At 40.7% G+C, this 24337-nt stretch overlaps 1 protein-coding gene across 1 annotated transcript in view; it reads left to right on the forward strand.

The window, feature by feature from the left end:
• The window catches only part of tshr (thyroid stimulating hormone receptor), a 97919-nt gene extending 77147 nt beyond the window's left edge, over positions 1-20772 (forward strand). The window contains exons 8-10 of the mRNA XM_059513273.1: positions 15550-15627; positions 18451-18639; positions 18825-20772. Coding sequence (XP_059369256.1) covers positions 15550-15627; positions 18451-18639; positions 18825-20223 — 1666 coding nt within the window. The 3' untranslated portion in view covers positions 20224-20772. The remainder of the gene's footprint in view (positions 1-15549; positions 15628-18450; positions 18640-18824) is intronic.
• The last annotated feature ends 3565 nt before the right edge of the window (positions 20773-24337 follow it).

Below are 24337 nucleotides of genomic sequence, written 5' to 3' on the forward strand. Positions count from 1 at the left end.
ACTATTTGCACTGTTTTTATCAGTGGGACAATATTTATACAATACTATAACCTAGAAATAATTTAACGGGGTCTCTTGCAAGTCGCAGCAGCACAATTTTTGTGGCCAGCATCATCTGATTCAAATATTATGCTAATTAACAGTGATTGTAGTTTCAGACATTACAGTGCTTCACTCGCACTGACTCTTATTCTGCCTGAGAGAATGAAAAGACCAAGCTGAAGGTGGAGTGATTCGACCAATCAGATGAAAGCAGCATTTAAGTTCCGCCCACAAGTGCGAATGAAATATTGAAGCCATAAACCGAAATGATCAAAACGTACACGGGCCAACGGTCTCTCTTGTCCATGTTCTCTCACTTGAATCCTCTTCTTGAGATTTGAGTCTGTGACCTTCTGCAAGCCCCGCCTTGTTCACGCAGTGATTGACATGGGGGGAGGGGGCGGACACGTGATCGGCTCAAAATGCATTTTCAATGTGGACATTGAATTTTGCTACATTCATTGCGGGACATTGAATGTAAATGCAATCGTAAGTGTCTTGACTGTGAGTGTTAATGCATTTAAGAAAAAATAGCATTTAAATGATAATTTTGCCACAGTTTTTGCTTGAATGTGTTATACATATCTAATCATTTCTGTAATACATTTTCATTTTAATTTTGCAACTTATAAAGCGTTAAAAATAGTATTCATTTTACATATTAAAACTGGTGTATGAAATGGCAAATGAAAATTATGTAATTTAATTTTCATTTTCATTTTGCACCAAACGTTGCACAAATGTATTTGAAAATGTAAATGTAAATACAGAAATGCATTGTCATTTTACATATTGCATTGTCATTTTGCATATTACATTCCAAATTGAATATTGCTACCCATATGCTTCCATACAATTCATGCCAACAGCCCGTAATATATCTGCATATTCAGCAAGAATTCATGTTAAACATATTTAGCTATGGCTTGATCAGGTTATAATGACTGCAATAGTCGAGCGGGATGTTAAAGGCTATATGAGTTTGTCTGTTTCTTTTACTGATTATTTTCGGGTTAAAGCATGATTTAAACAGATAAAGCACATTCACACGCAATCGCTTTAGCAATAATGCATTCAAACAAATGTGATCTTACAGTGCTACTACATTATCAGTAGGCTATTTAATTTGGAAACCTCGAAGAAATTAATCGATCTGTTTAGATAAAATGTAGTTATTTTCCTCACAAACAAAATTTGCACAGCTGATGGGCTATTAACAAAAAATAAATAATAATAAAAATAATATATAATAAAAAATAATAATAAAATAAAATAAAGTTCTTTCCAGCATTAAGGTAATAACATTACAGTTCCCTTTCAGTCGGTCACGTTCGACATTACGAATGGGATCTCGCCCGAGAGCCCAATCACCTTCGAGTGGTACAAAACGAGCCAATGGTACACAAAGTACCTTGGTCTGCGGAATTTGCATCGCGAGCTCCGCCCCGCAGAGCGGGTATATAAGGAGCAACGCGAGCAACTCGCATTCAAGCTTTCGCTTCGGAGCCCAGCACATCGCTTGCTGCAATCACCGGAGTGTTACGAGCAAGAGCTGGTGTTGGTGTGACGGCGCGATTCAGTGGTTCGTCTTGGTTTCTTGCGACAGCTCCCGCATTCCCCTGAGCGCTTCAACACCCCTAAAAGAGCAATTTCTCTCACAAAAGAGATACGGGCCGATTTGCGTCTTTTTAAAGATGTCATTTCGCCCGTGTGTTTCTGGGTGCGGTCGATATATCGCTCCTCGTGACGGTCACGATCGCTGTGTCACGTGTTTGGGCTTCCAGCACGCTGAGACTGCGTTCGTGGATGGCTCATGTTCTCATTGCGGGGACATGACCATCTTGGCGTTGAGATCGAGACTCGATTACCTTAAAAGGTATAGAGTCCCCTCTGCCACACCCCGTTCTAGCTTTTCTTCTCGTAAGAGGGCTACTTCGGCTGGTGGCCAGGGTGATCTAAGGGTTACTGTGTGGGCTTCCCCGACGAGCGAACCTCCTCGGGCCACACCCCCCTCACATACGCAGCAGCCGGTCGAGTTTCCGGATGAGATTGCTGGCATCTCATTCGGGGCTCGCGAAGAGGACCGTATGTCGATCGCCGCATCACAAGGCGGGCTTGAGTCCTCGGGAGATGAGGATTCGGATGCGTAGCCTCCCTTGGGAGTGCCAGCGTTGTCCGAGTCTGATCCCGAGCTGACGGCCTTGCTTTCCCGGGCAGCGGAGAGCATAGGGCTTGAGTGGAACCCTCCACCCTGTCCTGAGCACTCGAGGCTGGATGATTGGTTCCTGGGGGCTGCTCATGCCGATCGCCAGCACCCCCTCTGGTTCCTTTCTTCCCGGAAGTGCACCAGGAGGTAACCAGTTCATGGAAGGCACCTTTAACTGCCCGAAACCGTTCTGGTACTTCCTCCGCCTTCACTGCCCTCGATGGCGGGGCGGCCAAGGGGTATGCTGGGATTCCCCCGGTGGAGCGTTCTGTTGCGATGCAACTGTGTCCACAGAGCGCCTCCGCTTGGCGTGGTGGTCCCAAGCTGCCCTCCAAGGCCTGTAAGTTCTCATCCACGCTTGTGGCCAAGGCTTACAGAGCTGCGGGCCAGGCCGCTTCTGCCCTGCATGCCATGGCCTCACTTCAGGTCTATCAGGCCAAGCTGCTCCGGCAGCTGCACGAGGGTAGTGCTGACCCAGGGGTTTTGCAGGAGGCGCGCACTGCTACTGACCTCGCTCTGCGGGCGACGAAGGTCACTGCGCGTTCCTTGGGTCAGGTGATGTCCACTTTGGTGGTCCAGGAGCGCCACCTATGGCTGAACCTGGCAGACATGAGGGAGCCTGACCAGGCTCAGCTCTTCAACTCCCCGGTCTCCCAGGATGGCCTCTTCGGCGACGCGGTAGAGAGCTTTGCCCAGCAGTTCTCTGCCGCCCAGAAGCAGTCCGAGGCCATCAAGCACATCCTGCCCCGGCGGCCCTCTGCTGCCTCCACCCTGCCGCCGGCGCAGCCGCCTCAGCCTGCTCGTCGCTGAGGGCGCCCTCCTGCGGCCTCCTCCACTCCCGCTCGGCCACAGCAGCAGCCTTCACCCCGGCCGCAGCAAGGAGATGGCCGCAGAAGGGCGGCCCAACCCGTCTCTGCCCCTAAGCCTGCCAAACGCCAGGCCAAGCGGCGTTCCTGAGACGGGCGACCCGGAGTTGGAGACGTCAGCTCGTCAGGAGATGGTAGCAGGACCACTCCTTCCCCCGGAGGAGGGCCGGGAGAGAATCCTTTGTTCTCATTTTCTTTTTGTTCCGCTACTGGCCCTGTGGCCGGTGGTACCCAAACCTTCACTAAAAGAGCTGTTTCCTCTACCTCCGGGTCCCAAGAGGCCACGAACGACAGTTGGCGACGAGAATCCTTTGTTCTCATTTTCTTTTTGTTCCGCTACTGGCCCTGCGGCCAGTGGTACCCAAACCTTCACTAAAAGAGCTGTTTCCTCTACCTCCGGGTCCCAAGAGGCAACGAACGACAGTTGGCGACGTGCTTCCTCGCCGCTCTCGTTCCCCTCTCCCCTTGCCAGTTTCCAGGCAAAGCCGGCCCAAAAACGCTCCGCCTTCTCATGCCCTCTTTGCTACTTGGAGTCATGAGTGCCCACACTCCGCCCCCGCTAAGGGACGCTATACCTCCCATGCCGCGGCTGTCTGCTCCACCACGCTGCCCCACTGTTGGTACGCCTGTAGTCCCCTTGACCCCGCTGGTTCGGTTCCTGGGAGCCTGGCTAGAGCTCCCCAGGCCTTCCCGCTGGCTCATCCGGATGCTCAGGCTCGGCTACGCGATTCAGTTCGCCCGGCGTCCCCCCAGGTTTCGGGGTGTCCACGCAACGATGGTGGGCAAAGATGCCCCTGTCATGCGCGCAGAGGTCGCGACCCTGCTGGCAAAGGGCGCGATAGAACCGGTCCCTCCAGCAGACATGAAGTCCGGCTTTTACAGCCCTTACTTCATAGTACCCAAGAAGACAGGTGGGTTACGGCCAATCCTGGACTTGCGTGCCATGAACCGAGCCCTGCACAGACTCCCGTTCAAGATGCTAACGCCCAAGCACATTTTCGAATGTGTTCGTCCGATGGATTGGTTTGCAGCGATCGACCTGAAGGACACGTACTTTCATGTCTCCATTCTTCCTTGACACAGACCGTTTCTTCAGTTTGCTTTCAAAGGGGCAGGCATATCAGTACAAGGTTCTCCCATTCGGGTTGGCCCTGTCTCCCAGCGTCTTTACGAAGGTCACGGAGGGAGCCCTGACTCCTCTCAGGGAACAAGGTTTCCGTATCCTCAACTACCTCGACGACTGGCTGATCCTAGCTCACTCTCGAGAGCGGTTGTGCGAGCACAGGGATCTGGTGCTCAGACACCTCGCCCGACTGGGTCTTCAGGTCAACTGGGAAAAGAGCAAGCTCTCCCCTGTGCAGAGGATCTCTTTTCTCGGTATGGAAATAGACTCGGTCGCCATGTTCGCGCGGCTTACGAATGAGCGCGCGCAGTCACTGCTGAATTGCCTGAGACAATTCAAGGGCAAGAGGCTCCTGGGGCATATGGCGTCCGTAGCGGCGGTCATACCGCTCTGGTTACTCCATATGAGACCGCTTCAGCACTGGCTTCACGACTGAGTCCCGAGATGGGCATGGCAACAGGGCACGCTCCGAGTGACCATCACTCCGGCCTGCCGCCGAAACTTCACCCCGTGGTTGGACCCCTCGTTTCTACGGGCCGGCGTGCCCCTAGAACCGGTTTCCAGACATGTTGTTGTGTCAACAGATGCCTCTGCCACGGGCTGGGGTGCCATGTGCAATGGGCATGCTGCGTCGGGCTCATGGACAGGACCCCTACTATAGTGGCATGTCAATTGCCTCGAGTTGCTAGCAGTACGTCTTGCTCTGCACCGCTTCAGGGCCCTGCTGAAGGACAAGCACGTTCTGGTCCGCACGGACAACACTGCGATCATAGCGTACATCAACCGTCAGGGTGGTATACGCTCCCGCCGCATGTCGCAACTCGCTCGCCATCTCCTTTTGTGGAGTCACAAGCATCTGAGGTCGCTTCGTGCCATTCACATTCTGGGCAGGCTCAATCGTGCAGCCGACGAGCTCTCACGGCAGCAGTCTCGCCCCGGGGAATGGAGACTCCACCCCCAGTCGGTTCAGCTGATCTGGGAACACTTCGGAGACGCTCAGGTAGACCTGTTTGCCTCTCCGGAAAATTCCCACTGCCAGTTGTTTTACTCCCTGACCGAGGGCACCCTCGGCGCGGACGCCCTGGCACACAGCTGGCCGCTGGGCCTGCGCAAGTATGCGTTTCCCCAGTGAGCCTTCTTGCACAGACGTTGTGCAAGATCAGGAAGGACGAGGAGCAGGTCCTCATGGTTGCGCCTTTTTGGCCCGGCCGGACCTGGTTCCCCGAACTTGTACCCCTGCGACAGCCCCTCCCTGGCCAATTCCTCTGAGGAAGGACCTCCTTTCTCAGAGACGGGGCACCCTCTGGCACCCACATCCCGATCTGTGGAACCTACATGTGTGGGTTCTGGACGGGTCACGGACGGTTTAGGTACCTTGCCACCACAGGTGGTAGCTACCATCACTTCAGCTAGAGCCATGTCCACCAGACATGCTTATGCTTTGAAGTGGAACCTCTTCGTCACTTGGTGTTCCTCACGGCGTGAGGACCCCTGGAAATGTCCGATTGGGTCAGTGCTTTCCTTTCTTCAGGAGGGGTTGGAACGAAGGCTGTCTCCTTCCACCCTCAAGGTCTATGTGGCCGCCATTTCGGCTCACCATGACCCTGTTGAAGGTAAGTCTCTGGGGAGGCAAGATCTGATCATCAGGTTCCTGAGAGGAGCAAGGAGGCTCAATCAGCCTCGCCCTCAACAAGTCCCCTCTTGGGACCTCGCAGTGATTCTATCAGCACTGCAGAGAGCTCCCTTCGAACCCTTGCTCTCAGTAGAGCTAAAGTTTTTATCTTTGAAAACTGCGCTCCTGACGGCTTTGGCTTCAGTGAAGAGGGTCGGGGACCTGCAGGCATTTTCAGTTGACGAAGCGTGTCTGGAATTCGGGCCGGCTAACTCTCACGTTATCTTGAGACCCCGGCCTGGGTACGTGCCCAAAGTTCCCACCACTCCTTTCAGGGATCAGGTGGTGAACTTGCAAGCGCTGCCCCTGGAGGAGGCAGACCCAGCCCTGGCGCTGCTCTGTCCAGTACGTGCACTCCGCACCTACGTGGACAGAACTCGGTGCCTTAGGACCTCAGACCAGCTCTTTGTCTGCTACGGAGGCCAGCAGAAGGGAAAGGCTGTCTCCAAGTAGAGGTTATCCCACTGGATAGTGGATGCTATTGTCCTGGGTTATCAGGCTCAGAACCCGCCATGCCCCCTAGGGGTGAGAGCTCACTCAACTAGGAGCGTAGCTTCCTCCTGGGCGCTGGCACATGGCGCCTCGCTAGCAGACATCTGTAGAGCTGCGGGCTGGGCGACACCTAACACATTCGCGAGATTTTATAATCTCTGTGTAGAGCCCGTGTCCTCCCGGGTACTCGCCCCTTCGGGCCAGTAAGGACCTGCTCGGTGTCAATCCGCTTGCTGCGCCATTCCACTCCGCGGACTGGATGCGTGCGCTATTCCCCTCAGGTGAGTTCCTCAGTCAGAACCCTGGGTTCCTCCAGCATTGTTGATGTCCAACACTTGTGTACATGCCCTTTGGTCAGCCATGTGTGGGACTAGGTGCCTCCATGTGTCTTGATTCCCCTTCTGGGTAATCCAACGTGTGTATGTCCACAGTAAGTCTCTCCGCAGCATGTGTCTTTCCCTTGGCAACCCCCTTGCCAGTTCTGTTGTTGAAACTTCCACCCTGCGGGCTGGGTACCTCAGAGTTTTTATGTATCACCACCTTGGTAGATACCTGCCTTCTGTAAGTCCTCCCACGGGCAGGCAGCCTACTAGCATATGTCCAGCTGGAATATGCTACCCAGTGTATTCTGTGTGAGCTATATGCCCTCACTCGTGCTGGCCTCACGACAGGGTGCTATCACTCTCACGGGTCGCTGGAAGACAGCCATGTGGCGTTTTGTAAGGGACCCCATTCGTAACGTCGAACGTGACCGACTGAAAGGGAACGTCTTGGTTACGTATGTAACCCTCGTTCCCTGAAGGAGGGAACGGAGACGTTACTTCCCCTTGCCACATCGCTGTTCCGCTGAACGCCCGGGTCACTGGCTCGGCTGCTCAGCGAAGACTTGAATGCGAGTTGCTCGCGTTGCTCCTTATATACCCGCTCTGCGGGGCGGAGCTCGCGATGCAAATTCCGCAGACCAAGGTACTTTGTGTACCATTGGCTCATTTTGTACCACTCGAAGGTGATTGGGCTCTCGGGCGAGATCCCATTCGTAACGTCTCCGTTCCCTCCTTCAGGGAACGAGGGTTACATACGTAACCAAGACGTTTTTTATCATCTTGTCTCAGTTATAAGTTTATAACTATATTAAAACTTGTTTTGAAAAATTTCTTTGTCATTTGAATATTGATTTTAAAATCGATTTAAATCATAAATCGGATTTTTTTAGGCCATATGCTATCGCCCAGCACTAAAAGCAAGTAAAGAAGGCTCCCTTTAAAATCACTTATGTTGTCAGTTAATGAAGCTCTTTTTTACATCGTGTGCAATTTGTTGATTATAATGAGAGAACTTGAGTTTATTAATCCGTCCACTCTTTAGAGTTTCAAAGATTTAGCTAAATAGTGCAGGTTTAATTTATTCGTTTCTTGTTTTAGGCTAATTAGGCATAATTAATGTGAACGAAATAATACAGCGCTTCACGTTTAAACATGCAACAATTTCTTAACCCTCTGGGCTTCTTCGTAAATGGGTTACACTTAGCTTCCTCCGGGTCAAAAAAGACCGAAGCCTTAAAAATGTAACTTTTTTTTTCCCAGGAAAACCAATCAAATATATTTTTGTTCAATAATATTTTTTGTATATTATTTAGAATTTTTAAAGATTTTTATGATACTTTGCATTAATTATATATTTTTTATGAGCAATTTTTTCCATTAGAATTAATATATATATTTTTATTTTATTTTAATTTTAATTTTTTTTCAATAAATGCACCATTGCACATCAAAATAGAGTGCAGGCCTAAAATAAAAAAAAATTCAAGTGAGAAGAGCGCCATCCAGTGGCTTTAAAATATAATAAATGTGTGTAATGTCCTGTAACCGCCTATAGGCTGCCATAGCTTTTTTTTTTTTATTTTTTTTATTCCCATTTGGAAAGAAAAAAAATCGAATTACTAAGCAACCACTGAATGGAACAACACAATCTATATATCATTTTAAAGCTTAGGATCTCAGCTTTTTAATGCATCTAATCACATTTATTAACTCTTAACGAGTGCTGAGTAATCCCTCTAAAACCGAGTGTACCGCCAGCAGGCGCCACCTAGCTGCGAAAATATTCATTACCATATTTTTCAAAAATATTGCCTTGATTAACACAAAGTTGATGTCATTTGAAAGCTTAGGGTATGACCTTTACAGTGAATGTATCCACTTTGAAAAAATCTTAAGTATTGCTGAGTTATTTGGTGATAAATACAATTTCTTTTTTTTTCATAATCTATAAAATAATGTACTGCAATGTGTCAAAAACATCATACAGCTCATGAAACATTCACAGATCATTGAAAATGGCACTTCATTTTTTACAGCATATTATTACAATTACAATGAGCCTAAAATTAACATAATCTATTGCTTTTATGACTAGATATTCTTCATGGAGAAACAATTGCCCATGAGGGGGCGTCAAAGACTGTACAAAAAGGCTATCTCTGTTCCAAATGCTGTAACTTTTGATTCCTTTATCCAAATTATTATTATTTTTTATCCAGATGCAGCTAACATGTAGGGGGACTTCACTAAAAAAGAATTTTCCTCCTACCTTATTTCCTTCCTGAGTTATTCCATGACAAATAAGAAAGATATGCAAAATCATAATACAAATTATATATATATTTTGTCTTTTATCCGCAATTTCTCTGCAGGACAATGTCTAAATGTAATCTAATTTATATTTTTGAAAAATTTAAAAAGAGTTCTTTCAAACGATACCTACCTTTTGACTCTCCTTGCTATAGTTTTGGAGTTATTATGATTATATAGTAAAATATAGCAAAATTTGCTGTTTCAGTCTTACCAGTTAATTTCTCTGTGTGTGTGTGTGTTTGTGTGTGTGGGTGTGTGTGTGTGGGGGGGAGGGTGTCTTATTTGCACTCTTGATGTTTTAGAGTGTCACCCCTTCATTGCTGTACACTTTTTTTCTGCACAGTGGCTGATCTGTAGTTTGTACCACCAAAGTTTCTCTGAGTTTTCGGATTTTCTTGTATTTCCCATTCATTTCCTATGTGGGTCGTTTTTGACCCGTAGGAAGCTAAGTGTGCAATTTTTTTTTACGACCCTTTAACATATCAGAATCATCTCCTTGATTTTTTTGTGTGTTCACATAGGTAATACAACAAAAGTCACCAAGTTTCATCCCCCTCCGATGAAGCAAAAAAATTTAAAAATTTAAAACGTACATGGTTTCGGTCTTTTTTGACCCGAAGAAGCCCAGAGGGTTTACAGACAAATGTCTTTTTTCCAAGAAGTTATCTGTCAAAATAAAGGACAGGTAACGAATAACAAAAATGCATGTTGTTTTATTAAAGGAATTTTAAAATATAAATTAAAATATAGGCATAATATATGAAAATATTGACATTGCATATTAATCCATGTAGCCTACCCCCCTAAAATAGGCTACCACTTTTAATGCTCAGATGCAAAGTAAACCACAATTTCTTTTGAATAATATAACACATAATTTATATAATATTAATAATACTGCACACCTTTTAAATGTATCAAATCTAAAATATGGTTTAATACCATGTAGCTTAGAGAAAATATAATCACAGGTTCAGGCACAGGCTTGACATTTATCCTGCTTGAATTCGTTCTAATAAATGCACATAACTTCTTAAGTACCAAACTTTCATCTGTGAATATTACATTTTAAATATATAAAATATTTTAACTATAGTCTTTTTCTTTCATTTTCCGTGACTGAAGCCGTTAAATGTAACACTTCAGTGAGGCAAAACTGACGTCTATTTGCGAAAATGTGCTGTGATGTGCTTGTTTGATAACTTGTGGTTAAAGCGCCACTCAGCGGTCAAAAGCTGCAAATGCACTTTACAGACGCCGCGGTGGTAAAAAGGGCCTTTAGGCTGTCTACTTAGTGTCTATAAGACATTACACATATTATTTGTGAATCTAGTTGTCCTTTCATACTTTTAAATGATTGTCTTTTGAACTCATCTATATGAGTTCCTTCGTTTTTACAAAGAAAAAGTACACTCTTTTCTGTAATGTAGAGAAAGGAGGGGGAAAGTGGGGACAGTCCTGTGGTGTCTGTCACTCGATCCTTTCAGATACAATGTTCTTTGTTCTGTTGTTCAGTTAAATGTTATGGCTCTTCCTGTGAAACATGAACGGGTCAGCAGGTGACAATCAACCATTTGCTGGCATGGTTCTAAACAAAATGGCTTTGATTCTTGGATTATCACTATTCATGGTCTTATCATGGCTTTAGACATCTCTTTGAGGCAATTGGGTGCCTTGGTTAATTCCTTTGACTAATTTAATGACTTGCAAAATGATTAGGAGGAAAAGCTTTAGATGTCTCTGGAATGTAGAGTTTCAACAGCTCACATGATGATTCACAGGTTTATTTGTGTCTGTTCGACAGGGTCCCTACACCATGCTAATGCACTTCCATTAATGCCTGCAAAGTTTTCTAGTCTATTCAAGAGAATGTTGTAGTCAATAATGTCTGAACGCAGCATTAAGCGCCAAAAGCACTAAAAGAGAGATAAAACCAGATGATAATAATCAGATGATAAGAGCAGGTCATTTGTAACTCCAATGATAGCAGTCTCAGTACTATGATATGGTCTAAATCCTGACTGGAAATCCTCACAGATACCATTTTTCTCTAAGAAGGAATATAATTGTGAGGATTATACCTTTTCTAGTTTCTTGGAAAGAAAAGGAAGATTTGAGATCGGACTGTAATTAACTAGTTCTTTGGGGTCTAGTTCTGTTTTTTTTTTGATGAGAGGCTTCATAATAGCCAGTTTGAAGGTTTTGGGGACATATCCTAATGACAATGACAAATTAATAATCACCTTACTGTCTTAACGGATGTTTTGATTGTACAGTATGGCATGTCTTTATAGATACTGGTGAGAATTTAAATAAGCTAAATAATGTGGTGACAGATTACTGAGACGCCCTGCGATTCTCTGAACGAGCCGTTTAACATCAAATCTGCACTGGATATTAAATATCCAAAGTATAGTCAAAAAAAATATCAATTAGCACAGTAACAAGATTGGCAGTTTAAGACATTAACTTGTAAGCACAAAACACAAGATACTTTTCCTTTCAATATGAATAAGGCTTTATTAGATAAATCTAAGACATATAAGCTAATCTAACACATAAGCACACGCACTCACACATTCATACAAGTTGCAGGAAGATAGAAAAGTTAGGGAAGAATGAGTTTAAGAGAATGAAAATGTGGAATCCTAAGTTTACAGCAATACGTGAAATTGCATAGACATGAACAACCATCAATCACTTAATTAACCCTCGCACTGAGTTCCTCAATGAGGTTAAAATTATATTAGATACACAAGTATAGATCAGAGTCTGGAGGTATTACTTGCGTCTCCTGTGTAACGGGGTTTCCTTTGTTGTCGTTGAAAGGGGGTTTCCCGATGTTGCTGATTGACTGGAAGTTCAGTAGTCGTTGAAGTGACGTCTTGGGAAGCCCGTGATGGGGCGTTGGCTGACGATGCAGAGTTGTGTGGGCTGGTTGAAGTTGAACGGGCACTCGAGGTCAGACTCTGAGACACGGCGTTAGAAAACCTAACTCAGAACACGAAACTCTCAAACGGAAAACAAAAGAAATAAAGTTTGACGAGACTAGGTGGTGTTTCTTCTGATCGTGGCTAAGTAGCAGCAGGTGTGCAGGCTGAAGCATGCTGGCACCGCGCTCAAAGAACAGTGATGACTAAAAGCATGGCTAAAAACAAAAGCTAGGAAGCAAAGCTACAAGCTAAAAGTAAACTAAAAGCAAACATGACTAATAGCAGAATCTAAGAAGCAAATCTAGAAGCTAAAAGCAAGATTTTATGGTCTCCTGAGTATTTAAACTGGCCTGTTGGCCACACCTTAAATGATGTCTTGACCAGTCAGATATTGTCTTGGCTCGGGGGTATCATAAATCATATGTTATCTTATCAAGCACGTGGTCCGAATTTTCCCGCTCTTGCAGGGTCTAATTTTAGACATGATTCCTATAACAAGAATATGATACATTTGACAAATAACTGATGGTCAGGATTGTTTCAAGCTAACAGATTCAAACACATACATACTAGACATGAATATGTATCCTTAAGCTATCCAATAGTTATAAAAAAACATACACAATAAGTGATTATAACATTATAGTCAAATGTGTGGGTTACATATAAATGAATATGGAGTTAAGCGATGGACTGATATTCATTTATAGGTCATTTTGAGTTCATTTAGGTCAATTTATATCTAGAAAAGACAGTTTCTGTGCCATTCTCTGACAAAAATATTTCTGTGGAGACCAGAGGTTAACCCCCCCCCCCCCCCCCCCTTTGGAATTTACGTCTGGTTCTGCTATGTGGGGGAAGTCAATCCAAGGATCTTGTTTATTACTCTCATGGGTTTACATGTGGTGTCCGACGTTGCATCTCAATTACTTGCCCCAAATTTTACATTCTCTTCTCCGAATTGAAATTGTCAATGATTGTTCTAGGGGTGTTAATGTTGAAAGCTGTTCTGTGAAAGAGTTGGTTGGTTGGTTATCTTGCTTCAGACTTGTGGCATGGAATGATTTATGTCTTCCTGTTGCCTTTCTGAGGAATTCGGCTCGTGTTTCATCCACAGTCCTGATCGACTCTTTAATTTGTCTGGTTCGGGTCAGATACGCTACAACAATGACAAGCAAAAAATTGAGAAAAGATGAGGGATAATAAATTAAGGCAGGCATGGCAGGGAGTGTATACACTGATAGGACAAGAGAAGAGTAAATCATTTATGGGTAATCATGAAAACATTTTTGGATTTGAAACATCAGATTTTAAAACTGAATAGAATTTGATTAGACAGAAAATGAATGTAGGGCAGGGAATCATTATAACATCTGAAGAAGTTTGTAGGACCTTTAAAAGGGTTAATACAAAGAAGGCAGTGGGTCCTGATAGAATAACTGGTGTAGGAGTGTAGGGAGGAGCTTAGTGTAATTTACAGTCATCTGTTTGAAGTGTCTGTGGAAACTTACTATGTACCTACTGCCTGTAAATTTTCATTTATAGTGCCTGTGCCAAAAGTATCAAAACGAGCAGTTTTAAATGATTATCGTCCGGTAACTTTGACATCTATTGTCATGAAGACTTTTGGGAAAATAGTGTTATATCTTGTTCTTTCTGTGGTGCAAAACAAACTTGATCTTTTGCAATTTGCATATAGGAGGGGGAGGAACACAGAAGATGTGTCATCTTGGTCAACCAAAGCGATGTGCCCATGTTATGTTTATCAATTTCCATTCTGCATTTAATATTATACGACCACATTTTACGATTTTTTAAGCTTGGTGTGAATAGCTGACTCATTTGATGGGTTGAGTCTTTTTTGACCAATAGATTATAGTGTGTTAGGGTAAACTCTGCTTGTTCTTTTTCTTTTTTTTCTTTTTGACTTCAGAACAAGAGGAAATTATCAACAAACAGAGGTGGAAAGTCCAGGTTCAGAAAGTAAAAGTGGCTACATTTACAAGCTTTCATGTAAACACCTTAATTGATCCGATTGAGCTCGATCGTAATGAAATTTTGATCAGATTGAAGGGGGTGGTTTATTCCTCTTCCAATATGACTGAGAGTGCTTGTAAACACTCGATCGGATTGAACCATGAAACTGAAAGGACTACGCATGTGCAATGATGAAATAAAGTAATGACATATGATGCATGGAACAAGCGGCTCTTCCTTTTGAATAAAGTGTTCTATAAATGAATGTCATGTCATTATAAAGCTCTCCTTTCACTCTACAACTGTGAAGTGGAGCAGGACAACGTTGTTTTGGATCTTCATCCAGAGGCAACCTGTTTTGGGCATGGGGAGGGGCTTTTTTGTGATAAATGAACAGCACAGCACAGCAGCTTATATGTATATATATCCATAAATGGGTAAATATTATTCTGTAAAAAAAGAAAGAAAGAAAGAATCCGTGTAGGAGAGTGGTTATTATGTGTAAACAGTGAGAAATTCTATATAATCTATATGCCACTTTCACTATTGGTGCAGTGTGCGCATGTCAAAAAAAACTATTCTGATTTGAAGCTTGTGACATATAAATGCGCATATCAACCTGGTTTCTTTATTCTCGTTCATGTAAACACTACAATCAGATTCATCAATCGGAAAAAAATAATTCTTCAAGAATGCCCCCAAGCCTCCCGGTTTTCATCCAAAATATCTTAACTTGTGTCCTGTAGATGAATAAAGCTTTTATGGTTTGGAACAACATGGGAGTAAGTGATCAATGACAAAATTTTCATTTTGGGGTTCACTATCCCTTTAAGCTCTGCTGAGAATACAGGATATTAATATCAATCTCCCTCATATCTCAAACTCCCTTAGGTTGTAATTTGTTGCTAATGTCTCTGGTTTTGCATGTTTACATTGGACTGCTAAACCAGGACAAAAGCACCCGATGAAAGTGGAATGGTTAAACTCTATTTCTGGATTGCTAAATTGCTTGTAAATGTGGGCCCCCCAGCAAGCCTTGTTGGGCTGTTACATTGCACTGGAGAATTCATACTGCATGATTATGAAATTCATGTCACTTTAGAAACCAAATTGCACAGAGACATTTTCTTCAGCATTCAGTATTTTTTGTCTTGTTTTGCAGGAAAATATCAAAAAATTCTTAAATTGTTGTGTATTTAAAGGAGCATCTTTTAATATTTTAATTAACTTATTTAGAATTTAATTATTTGAGATTGCATTTTTAAAGAAAATGTGATGCTAAGGTTTTGTGGCATTTTGCTAAATGGTTATATCCTATGTGTGCTTTAATATAAATCTGTGTGATTTTTGTCACTAGCCAGATGAAAGACCTCAATTTGATGATTTATAACAAATAATTGTGCACCTATTCTTAACAAGGAGCATTTATATAGCACAAATATTTTGGGAAAAGTTACATACTAAATACTTTAGGGTTTATGGGTTTGTTTGTGGCTTAACAAGCACCACAAAAAGTCTTTTAATTTAATCTTTAACATTTAATGGCAGAACTATAATCACCAAACTGAACCTTTTTTATTATTATTATTATTTTCTTTACAGGTACCTGCATAGAAATAAACTGCTGACATGGCTGGATGAAAGAATGTTTGCTGGGACTAGCAGTGGGCCAATGCTCCTGTGAGTGCCTTTTGTTTCCTCCTGAAAGCACTTGAGATTCAGTGTCTGTAGTTCTCTCTAGGCTCTTATACTCAAGGTTTACTGTCCTTGTCCATAAATGATTTTGCTGCGTTTTGGTTATGAAAAAAAAAAAAATGTAAAAAATGTTGTAAAAAAAATTATATATATATATTAGGGATGCACCGATACCACTTTTTTCAGTACTCGCCCGATAATTTTATTTTTAGTACTTGCTTATACAGAGTACTGATACCAATATATTTATAGCACTTGTAAATTTTTTTAATATTAAGTACAGAAACCAGAGTATGTATTATGTTAGCTGGTTAATTTAATTTATTAAATAGATACAGTCAAACGCAGATTTATTCAGACACCTTCAACAATTCACATTATCACAGTTTATTCTCTATAGTTTAGAAGATGGTAATAAAATATGACAAGAACGCACAGTTAAACTGTGTCAGAACAAATTAATCTTGATAATATTAGATAATTTGATAGAAAGATATGTAATGGATTACAATCAACAAAAAATATTCAGACAGCTGTTAGTATGACAGTATTTACACAACTATCAATACTTAGTTGGACAACCCTTAGCCTTAATGACAGCCTGTAGTCTCCTGGGTATGCCGTCATCCAGGTTCATGCAAACATGAACTTAATTTTTTCCCCAGATTGGTCTGAATAATTTTTGGTCCCAAATTTGTATCAGTTTTACTGGTAGTCCACTGTATGAAGAATTTTTGGGTATAATTTGTCACAATTTACTTTATTTTGCTATCCTCTCTTAGATTAATGAACTCTAGTGTCCTGCACCCACTAGTAAAAAAAAAAAAATTATATCTGTTCTCTGAATAATTTTGGGTATGACTGTATATCCTTATTTTCATACTTAATTATGCCCATTAAAATGTATTTTAAAAGTTTTTGTTACTTTCTTGGCGCTCGTTTTAAATGCATGCAAACATTACGTTTTCGTGACCACGCATACAGCAACTTGACGTGAGCACATGCATGCTGTTATTCCATAGACAGTAAAAGAAATGGACACAGCGACTCCATTGACAACGGAGACAAGTGAAGTCAATTTGAAGCACAAGCTTCCTTGGGGTTGAGCGTACTGCGCAGACTCAAACTGAGCTTGATGACGTAGATGTGACATGAGCAACCTGTCTGACAATTGTAAGTCTTCTAATAGCTGTGCCAAGAGAAATCTGAATCACCCACCGAATCTTGCAAAGACGTCGTTGAACAATTTTGTCCCGTTGCTTTTATGGACTCTCTATGGGCTTCTCCCTTGACGTTTTTATATAATTATCGGACAAATGGAGTCTTTAAACTACTCAGAGCTAAAGTTATTCGCTGTCAAAGTGACGCCAAAATGAATGGGAGTCAGTGGAATGCTAACAGCAGGTGGGGGTCCGCTAATCAATGGTGGCGTCCTGGGAAGCTTCAATAAAATATGAAACCCTGCCCTCCTGTGTTATTCACAGGGGGGCAGGCTGCTTGCATCCTGTGTAATGCATGTAAGACTGCCGTCATTCAAATAATGAAAACGTATTGCCATAAACAATGTATTTTGCCTCACCACAAAATAAATGATAGAGCACAATATGAATCAATAGACTTTTAATTTCGTCCATCCGATTTATATCGTAATATCGCCCAGCCCTTAAACTAATAATAAAAAACGTTATTCAATAGGGTTTCACGTGAATATATATATGTGTGTGTGTGTGTGTGTTTATGTGTAAATTATAAATTAACTGTAAATTATAAGATTAAGATTGTGTTATGATTGTAATATATAGCATTTCAATATGAATTGTACAATGACATGAGACAAAAATGCAAAAAAAAAAAAAATTATTTAACTTAAATGGAAAACATTTTCTCCTTTAAAAAAAATGGAAATAACAGGTTGCTTAACTGATTTGACAAAGATTATATATTTATATCTGCAACAGACTTCATCAATCTAGCCAACTCTTCATCAGTGTTACCAATAATTTTCCTGTAAGTCCAAAAATATATTCTCATCTGAATGCAGGATGTTGACCATAGTAATCTTATCTGTCTGCTAATATGGGCCTGCTGAAATCATAATAATTTAATAAGTTAATAATGTGGCCCCTCGGCTACCCTCTCAGGAGTCCGCTTAGTGTGAAATCATTACTATGAGGTCACTGGCTAACTATCTCAAAATGAAAAAATGAGACAAGCAGGCTGCAATTTGTTTTTTTTTTCTGTCTTCTTAATTTTAAACTCATGTTGCACAATAGACTCTTTGGGACATCTGTTTAAAACAAAAACAACAAGTTCATTTCATAATGGGCAGTTTTGGCTTAGGGTTATAATCCTATAGGGAGGACTGATGATTTTCAGAGAAAAAGAAAAAAAAACAGGCAATGGTAAATTTATTAAGTTATCTAATACTGAAGCCCACACAGCACATCTTACCCTATTCCTCCACAGACCCCCCCCCCCCCCCAAAAAAAAAGCCAGCAAGCCCTAATGCACATAAAGACTTGACCAACTGTTTACAATATTGTGCCAGAACACACTGACAGCAGCACTAGTATTGTTCCAGTATTAGTAGAATGCTGTATTTAAGAGCACCATTAGTGCTGATGAAATTAAAATGTAGCTGATCTGTTTATCGAAAATGGGACTTTATTTCAGGTATTTTTGTCTTCTGAATCTCCTCTATATAATTATTTGTCAAGCTCTCAAACAGGCAAGTCATTTGAACAAACAGCCAACACTTGCATATCTAAGCCATTATTTGAAAGTCTGCTGTCTTCTTTTTTTCATCAGTGATATATCAGAATCGGCTGTCACTTCCCTACCTACCAGAGGTTTGGAGTCACTTCGGGAACTCTGTGCTCGGAATGTTTGGACTCTCAAAAAACTACCACCGATCAAGACTTTCCGACACATGATTACGGCAGACCTGACCTACCCCAGCCACTGCTGTGCATTCAAAAACTTGAAGAAAAAAAGAGGGTTTGTGGCCTTGATTATTCATTGCAATACTCTCTAAACTATGTGTCATATAATTGGTTGTCTTATTCTATTTAAAAGTCTGAATATTGTGGTAGTTTTAATGAACATGCAATGAAGATTTAAGGCCTTTAAAAAATATATTTTTTGGCATGCAAGCATAAGGATATTTGCTTTTTAAATGGCAGGTACTTAGAGGACATCATATGTAACCTAACTGCCAGGTATAACCAACTTCAGAAGAGATCTGTGGGAACTTTTACAATCCCTGGCAAGCACAGCAGCATGGAACCTGGAATTGAATCAGCTGATAACCTCTTTAGGGACACCTACGACCACCAAGACTTTTACAGCAGACCGCATTACCACACCTACTTTGGCGGGCACCCAGATGATGATGTTGGCTTTGGCGAAACGCTGAAGAACCCCCAGGAAGACACCAGCCCTGAGTTTGACAGCCGCTATGACTACATTGTGTGTGAGGAGGGAGAGGAGATTGCTTGTTTTCCTGCTCCTGATGAGTTCAACCCATGTGAGGACATCATGAGTTTCAGCTTTCTGAGGGTATCTGTGTGGTTTGTCAGTTTGCTTGCTGTGTTGGGCAACCTGCTTGTACTGTTGGTGCTGCTTACCAGCCACTACAAAGTGTCAGTTTCAAGGTTTTTAATGTGCCACCTGGCCTTTGCTGACCTGTGTATGGGCATTTACCTTCTGCTGATTGCTTCTGTGGACCTCCACACACGTTCTGAATACTATAATCATGCTATTGATTGGCAGACAGGTCCGGGATGCAACCTAGCTGGGTTTTTCTCTGTCTTTGCTAGTGAACTTTCAGTATACACACTGACCACTATTACTCTGGAACGCTGGTATGCTATCACATACGCCATGAGACTGGACCGTAAGTTGCGTTTGTCCCATGCTTCAGTCATAATGCTGGTAGGCTGGATCTTTTGCCTCTTATTGGCTCTTATGCCTCTCATTGGGGTCAGCAGCTACCAGAAGGTCAGCATTTGTCTGCCCATGGACACCCAGACACTTGTGAACCAGATCTACATACTATGTGTGCTTGTTTTTAACATCTTGGCTTTTGTAGTCATTTGTGCCTGTTACATCAAGATCTATTGTGCTGTTCACAACCCCAGTCATCAGTCTGCCAACAAAGACACCAACATTGCCAAGCGCATGGCTGTGCTCATTTTTACAGACTTCCTCTGCATGGCACCAATTTCAATTTATGCTGTGACTGCTGCGTTGGACCACCCCCTCATCACTGTGTCAAACTCCAAGATCCTCTTGGTGCTCTTTTACCCTCTGAATTCCTGCGCTAACCCTTTCTTATATGCTATCTTCACCAAGGCCTTCCAAGGAGATGTCTTTATACTGCTCAGCAAAGTTGGTCTATGTCAACGTCAGGCTCAGCTGTTCCGGGGTCAGACAATATCTTCGAAGGCAAGCAGCAGAGGAATCACTAGACGTGAGAGGGAGCGAACAGGAGCAAAGGATACCCCTATTTCACTTCTAGATTATCCAGGCAACCCACCAGTCACCCAACAGCAGGAGGACAGTGATGGGCAGGACACTTGAAACCTATATGTTATTTTAGGCCACAACAACTGGAATCCAAAAAGTTGGAGTCAATTAAGTTGCAATGCAGCAAAAAAGGACAGAAAATTAATTAATTACCTGAACAATCTGCATTAAAACAAACTGATGAATTTTAGGTTGTATATTTAATCTATCATGTTGCACTGGTAATAGTAAGTGATTGATTGTACAAAATAATATAGACAGTGGGCCTTGTTCACAAGCATCATAAATCAATGTGTAAATTGTTCATAAATCAATTATTTTGTGACAGTTTGTGTTCAATTCAATACACTAAAATTTATTAAAGAATCATTTTAGAATTGTTTTAAAAATAATTGTGTGTTTTGTGAATGGTTTATTAAGCTGTTTAACACCACAAAAGCAGTGCCAAGTCACCCATGTTAACTGAGTACAGCATTTAGAATTATATTTCATGATCAAGTTTGTAATTCTCAATGGCCCAACCGTGATTAACTATTTTAGAATTTATGGTTATAATTTACATCCTGAAATACTAAATTTTCTACATAACTTCTATTGCAGATCTTGTACTGGCCATTGTTGCTGAGAATCATGTTTTTGTAAAATATGAGCTTGGGTGTAGATCATTCAAGTATTAAACAGTTTCTAAGCTGCAATGTAGTTGTTGTAATCACAAAACATCATGTTTAGTTTATTTAAATTCATGCTATTTTATCTTCACGTGTAACTAAATAAAAATGTGCCACTTTTATGTATTTAATGGTGATGATTTGTTTATTGTTAAAATAATATAATTATTAATAATTATTAATTATTCATTATTATAATAAAGTTATGGGAAACAATATGTACTGTAAGTGCTGTGACAAATCCCTGTTAGTCTAGTGCAATTTACAAGGTTTATTTATATATGTTTAAATAATAAATAAAAAATAATAAAAAAGTAGATAGAATAGAAAAATAATAGAGAAAGCTTTATTATATAGGGTCAAGTTTTTTTCAATAAATTAAAACAAATGATTTAGTTTTAAATAAAACAAATTATTTTAATTGTAAACACAAAAAATAGAATAATATAATAAATGAGTTAGGTATTGAGTTATGGATTATTTTACGTTACTCGTTCAACTTATTCAACTCAGAGAAGAAAGTTTACTCATTTAATGTTTCTGACTTTTTAAAAGATTGAAGATTGTGACTATTCTGTTCTACCATTCAGTTGACAAGTGCAATCACATGCAAATGTAAAATATGAGGGCGAAATAAGAGTTACAGTAAAAGAGTAAATAGTTGCTGTGTTAGGGTCCCATACCTGAAGTTTGCTTAGGGTCCGCAAATCACTAGTTACATCCTAAATGATGCACTATATACGCTGTACTCAGACACTTATAGTGGATGAATTAAGGTTATTTTATCATTCATTAATTGAGTCTGGTTGCTCCTCCCCTTCTGCTATGTAATTAATTTGCCACAGATGAGTGCATTCCACACTTTTTTGTTGTTGTTGTTTTTTTTTGGCTAATTGAGTGCACAATACAGGTATTTAAAGTGTACTTTTTCTTTTTTGGAATTTTCATTGTGAACAAAAATTGCACTATACGTATATTACAAAACAGTACAGAAAACTGCATAAGTATGCTAGCTTCCAGAAGATATCAGATGTGCTAAAACATTATCCACATTTAAATCTAGACTTTAAACTCATCTGTTTAGCTATGCATATATTGAATGAGCGCTGTGCTACATCCAAGCTGATTGCATTTCTGATTATTTTATGCATAATCATTTTCTATTTAACTGTTTTAAATTTTAAATCACATTTTAAATCATTTAAAACATTTTTTTATTTCTTTTTTTATTGCTGTGATTCTTTTTTTTATGATTCTTTACTTTCTTTTATGTAAAGCACTTTGAATTACCATTGTGTAAGAAATGTGCTATATAAATAAACCTGCCTTGCCTTGGGGGATTAAATCAAGTTATGATTGTATATTAAGTGTGCACAAAGCAAGTGCAAGCACAAGTAAATAAATCCACTTAAAAGTGTCACTTATAACAAGGGCTTTTGATGTAGTCCCTTTAACCACTGGATCAAAATAGCTCTCTTTCTCTGTCTCTTACCAACATAATATGGTTGTATTTTATTTCTGTAAATCAAGGGCTAGTAAATAAAAACAAAAAAACATCATTGGTAAGCTGGTCCTTTTTGACCTCATTGCATGTTAAATTAAAATTTGAATAAAAATATTGTAACTTTGCATTATTGCACTGCATGTTCATTGTGCAGAAAAACAAGACTCAAAGCATACCTGTACTGGATTTTATTAGCAAATTTATGTTAGAAATTTAGTTAACTAAAAATCCACCTTCAAAAACAGTTCGATAAACCAAACAATTTTTTTTTTTTTTTGCTGTCTGTCTGAACAGCATCATTGCTTTTCCATATGATACTTTGGTGAGTTTCTTTCCATATGGCTGGTAATGAAAGTACTAAAAGGGATTTGAGTTACACTTCCAATAACCTCTTAATGAACTTTCCAGCTGACAGTAATTGAGAGGTGACTCATGTATGGGTGTGAATGTACCAGGCAATTTTTATTATTATTATTTTTATTATTGAGGGAATTAATTTATTATTTTTAATAAGGTTTGGTTATTACTGATTTGTGATTTGAAGCACAAAGCTTGACTGCAGACAGGGATTTCACATACTCATGTTAGTGTTGATGACTTCTGCATTTAATCCTTTAACTTCCTGAATGTAAATAAACTGTTTCCACCTTTAATCAATCCAATACCAGCCATTAGTAGCTTCACAAAACATCAGTGTTTTAAAATAATTTATCAAATTACATTGACATTGAAAAAAATTAACAGAGATGGTTTCATCTATATTTGTGTTCATTTTGAACCAATTTGAACAAGCATGATAACTCAAGATATAAATTCTGGATTTCCCATCTTGTAATGTGGAATGTGACAATTCTTCCAGATGACATATTATTCTCCCTTGATTGAACTATCAAATAGGCCTACAGCTCTGTTTTCTCATCAGCTAGCAGTGTCAAACTGTTTCTTACACTGAAGCATAACTTGTAAGAACTAAAACAAGCAAACTCTAGGTGCGGGAAAAGAGGGGAATGATAATAGGAGTCTTTCTGGAGAAAATATTGCTGTTCAACATCTGGTTAATATTTTAACTGAGCTAGTTTCAAAGAAATACAGATGGAATATCTAACACCCACATGTGCTTTCATTGGTGACATGCCTTTGAGTTCTCTTACCTTTAGATTGGTTTCAAGTAATGCCTGGTATCTTTATGCTGATGTCTGTTTATATATTCTGTAAATGTCCTGGATTTTGAGGTATCTTTCCACCCCTAACTTTTTTTTAATATTGCAAATATACTGCGTGAACTCATAAGTATATTGTCAGTGTACTAGTTATATACCCAATTTTTAGTTTATAGGTTACTCTCTGCAATATACAGTTATGATGTAGTAGTATTTCACAGCTGTTTATTGGCAGTGTTCAGTAACTTGCATAATTATTTGTCTCATGAGAAAACTTGGTCTAAATATATATGGTTCAAAGCCAGTGTTCACTAGTTATACTGATAAAGGCTTCAAAAATGTATTATGCGAGAATTTCACAAATTTTGAACACGCAGTTTCAGCATTACAAACACCATCCACGTAAAACAGATTGTGTAACCATATTTCTAAACAATAGTCACATAAACGGTCTAAAAAGTTACCACAAATTGCAGTTTTGCACACTTTTGAAGCAGAGCATAAACCAGTTCATACAATTAGAACTAACATTTCAGCAGTAGAAAGCTTGGCATGTTTGTGTTGATTATATTGTAAATATGAAATGACATGAATTTGTGCATTTTAATGTGTTTGCTAATACAGTGAATGGCAACCTTTTTGTTACAGTTGAAACCTGATGATGACGATCCTGCATAACATGATACATAATTTGCTTATATACTTGACTTGTCAGTATAAGCCAAGTATTACAACGCTGTTGCATTATGAGTGTCCTGAGTTTGAATCCTGGCATGATTTCAAATACTGCCCCTTTCTCCCACTTTGCTTCCTGTCTGTCTGCTCTTCACTGTCCT

The sequence above is a fragment of the Carassius carassius genome, chromosome 27 (assembly GCF_963082965.1).
Source record: "Carassius carassius chromosome 27, fCarCar2.1, whole genome shotgun sequence".
Taxonomy (NCBI): Eukaryota; Metazoa; Chordata; class Actinopteri; order Cypriniformes; family Cyprinidae; genus Carassius; species Carassius carassius.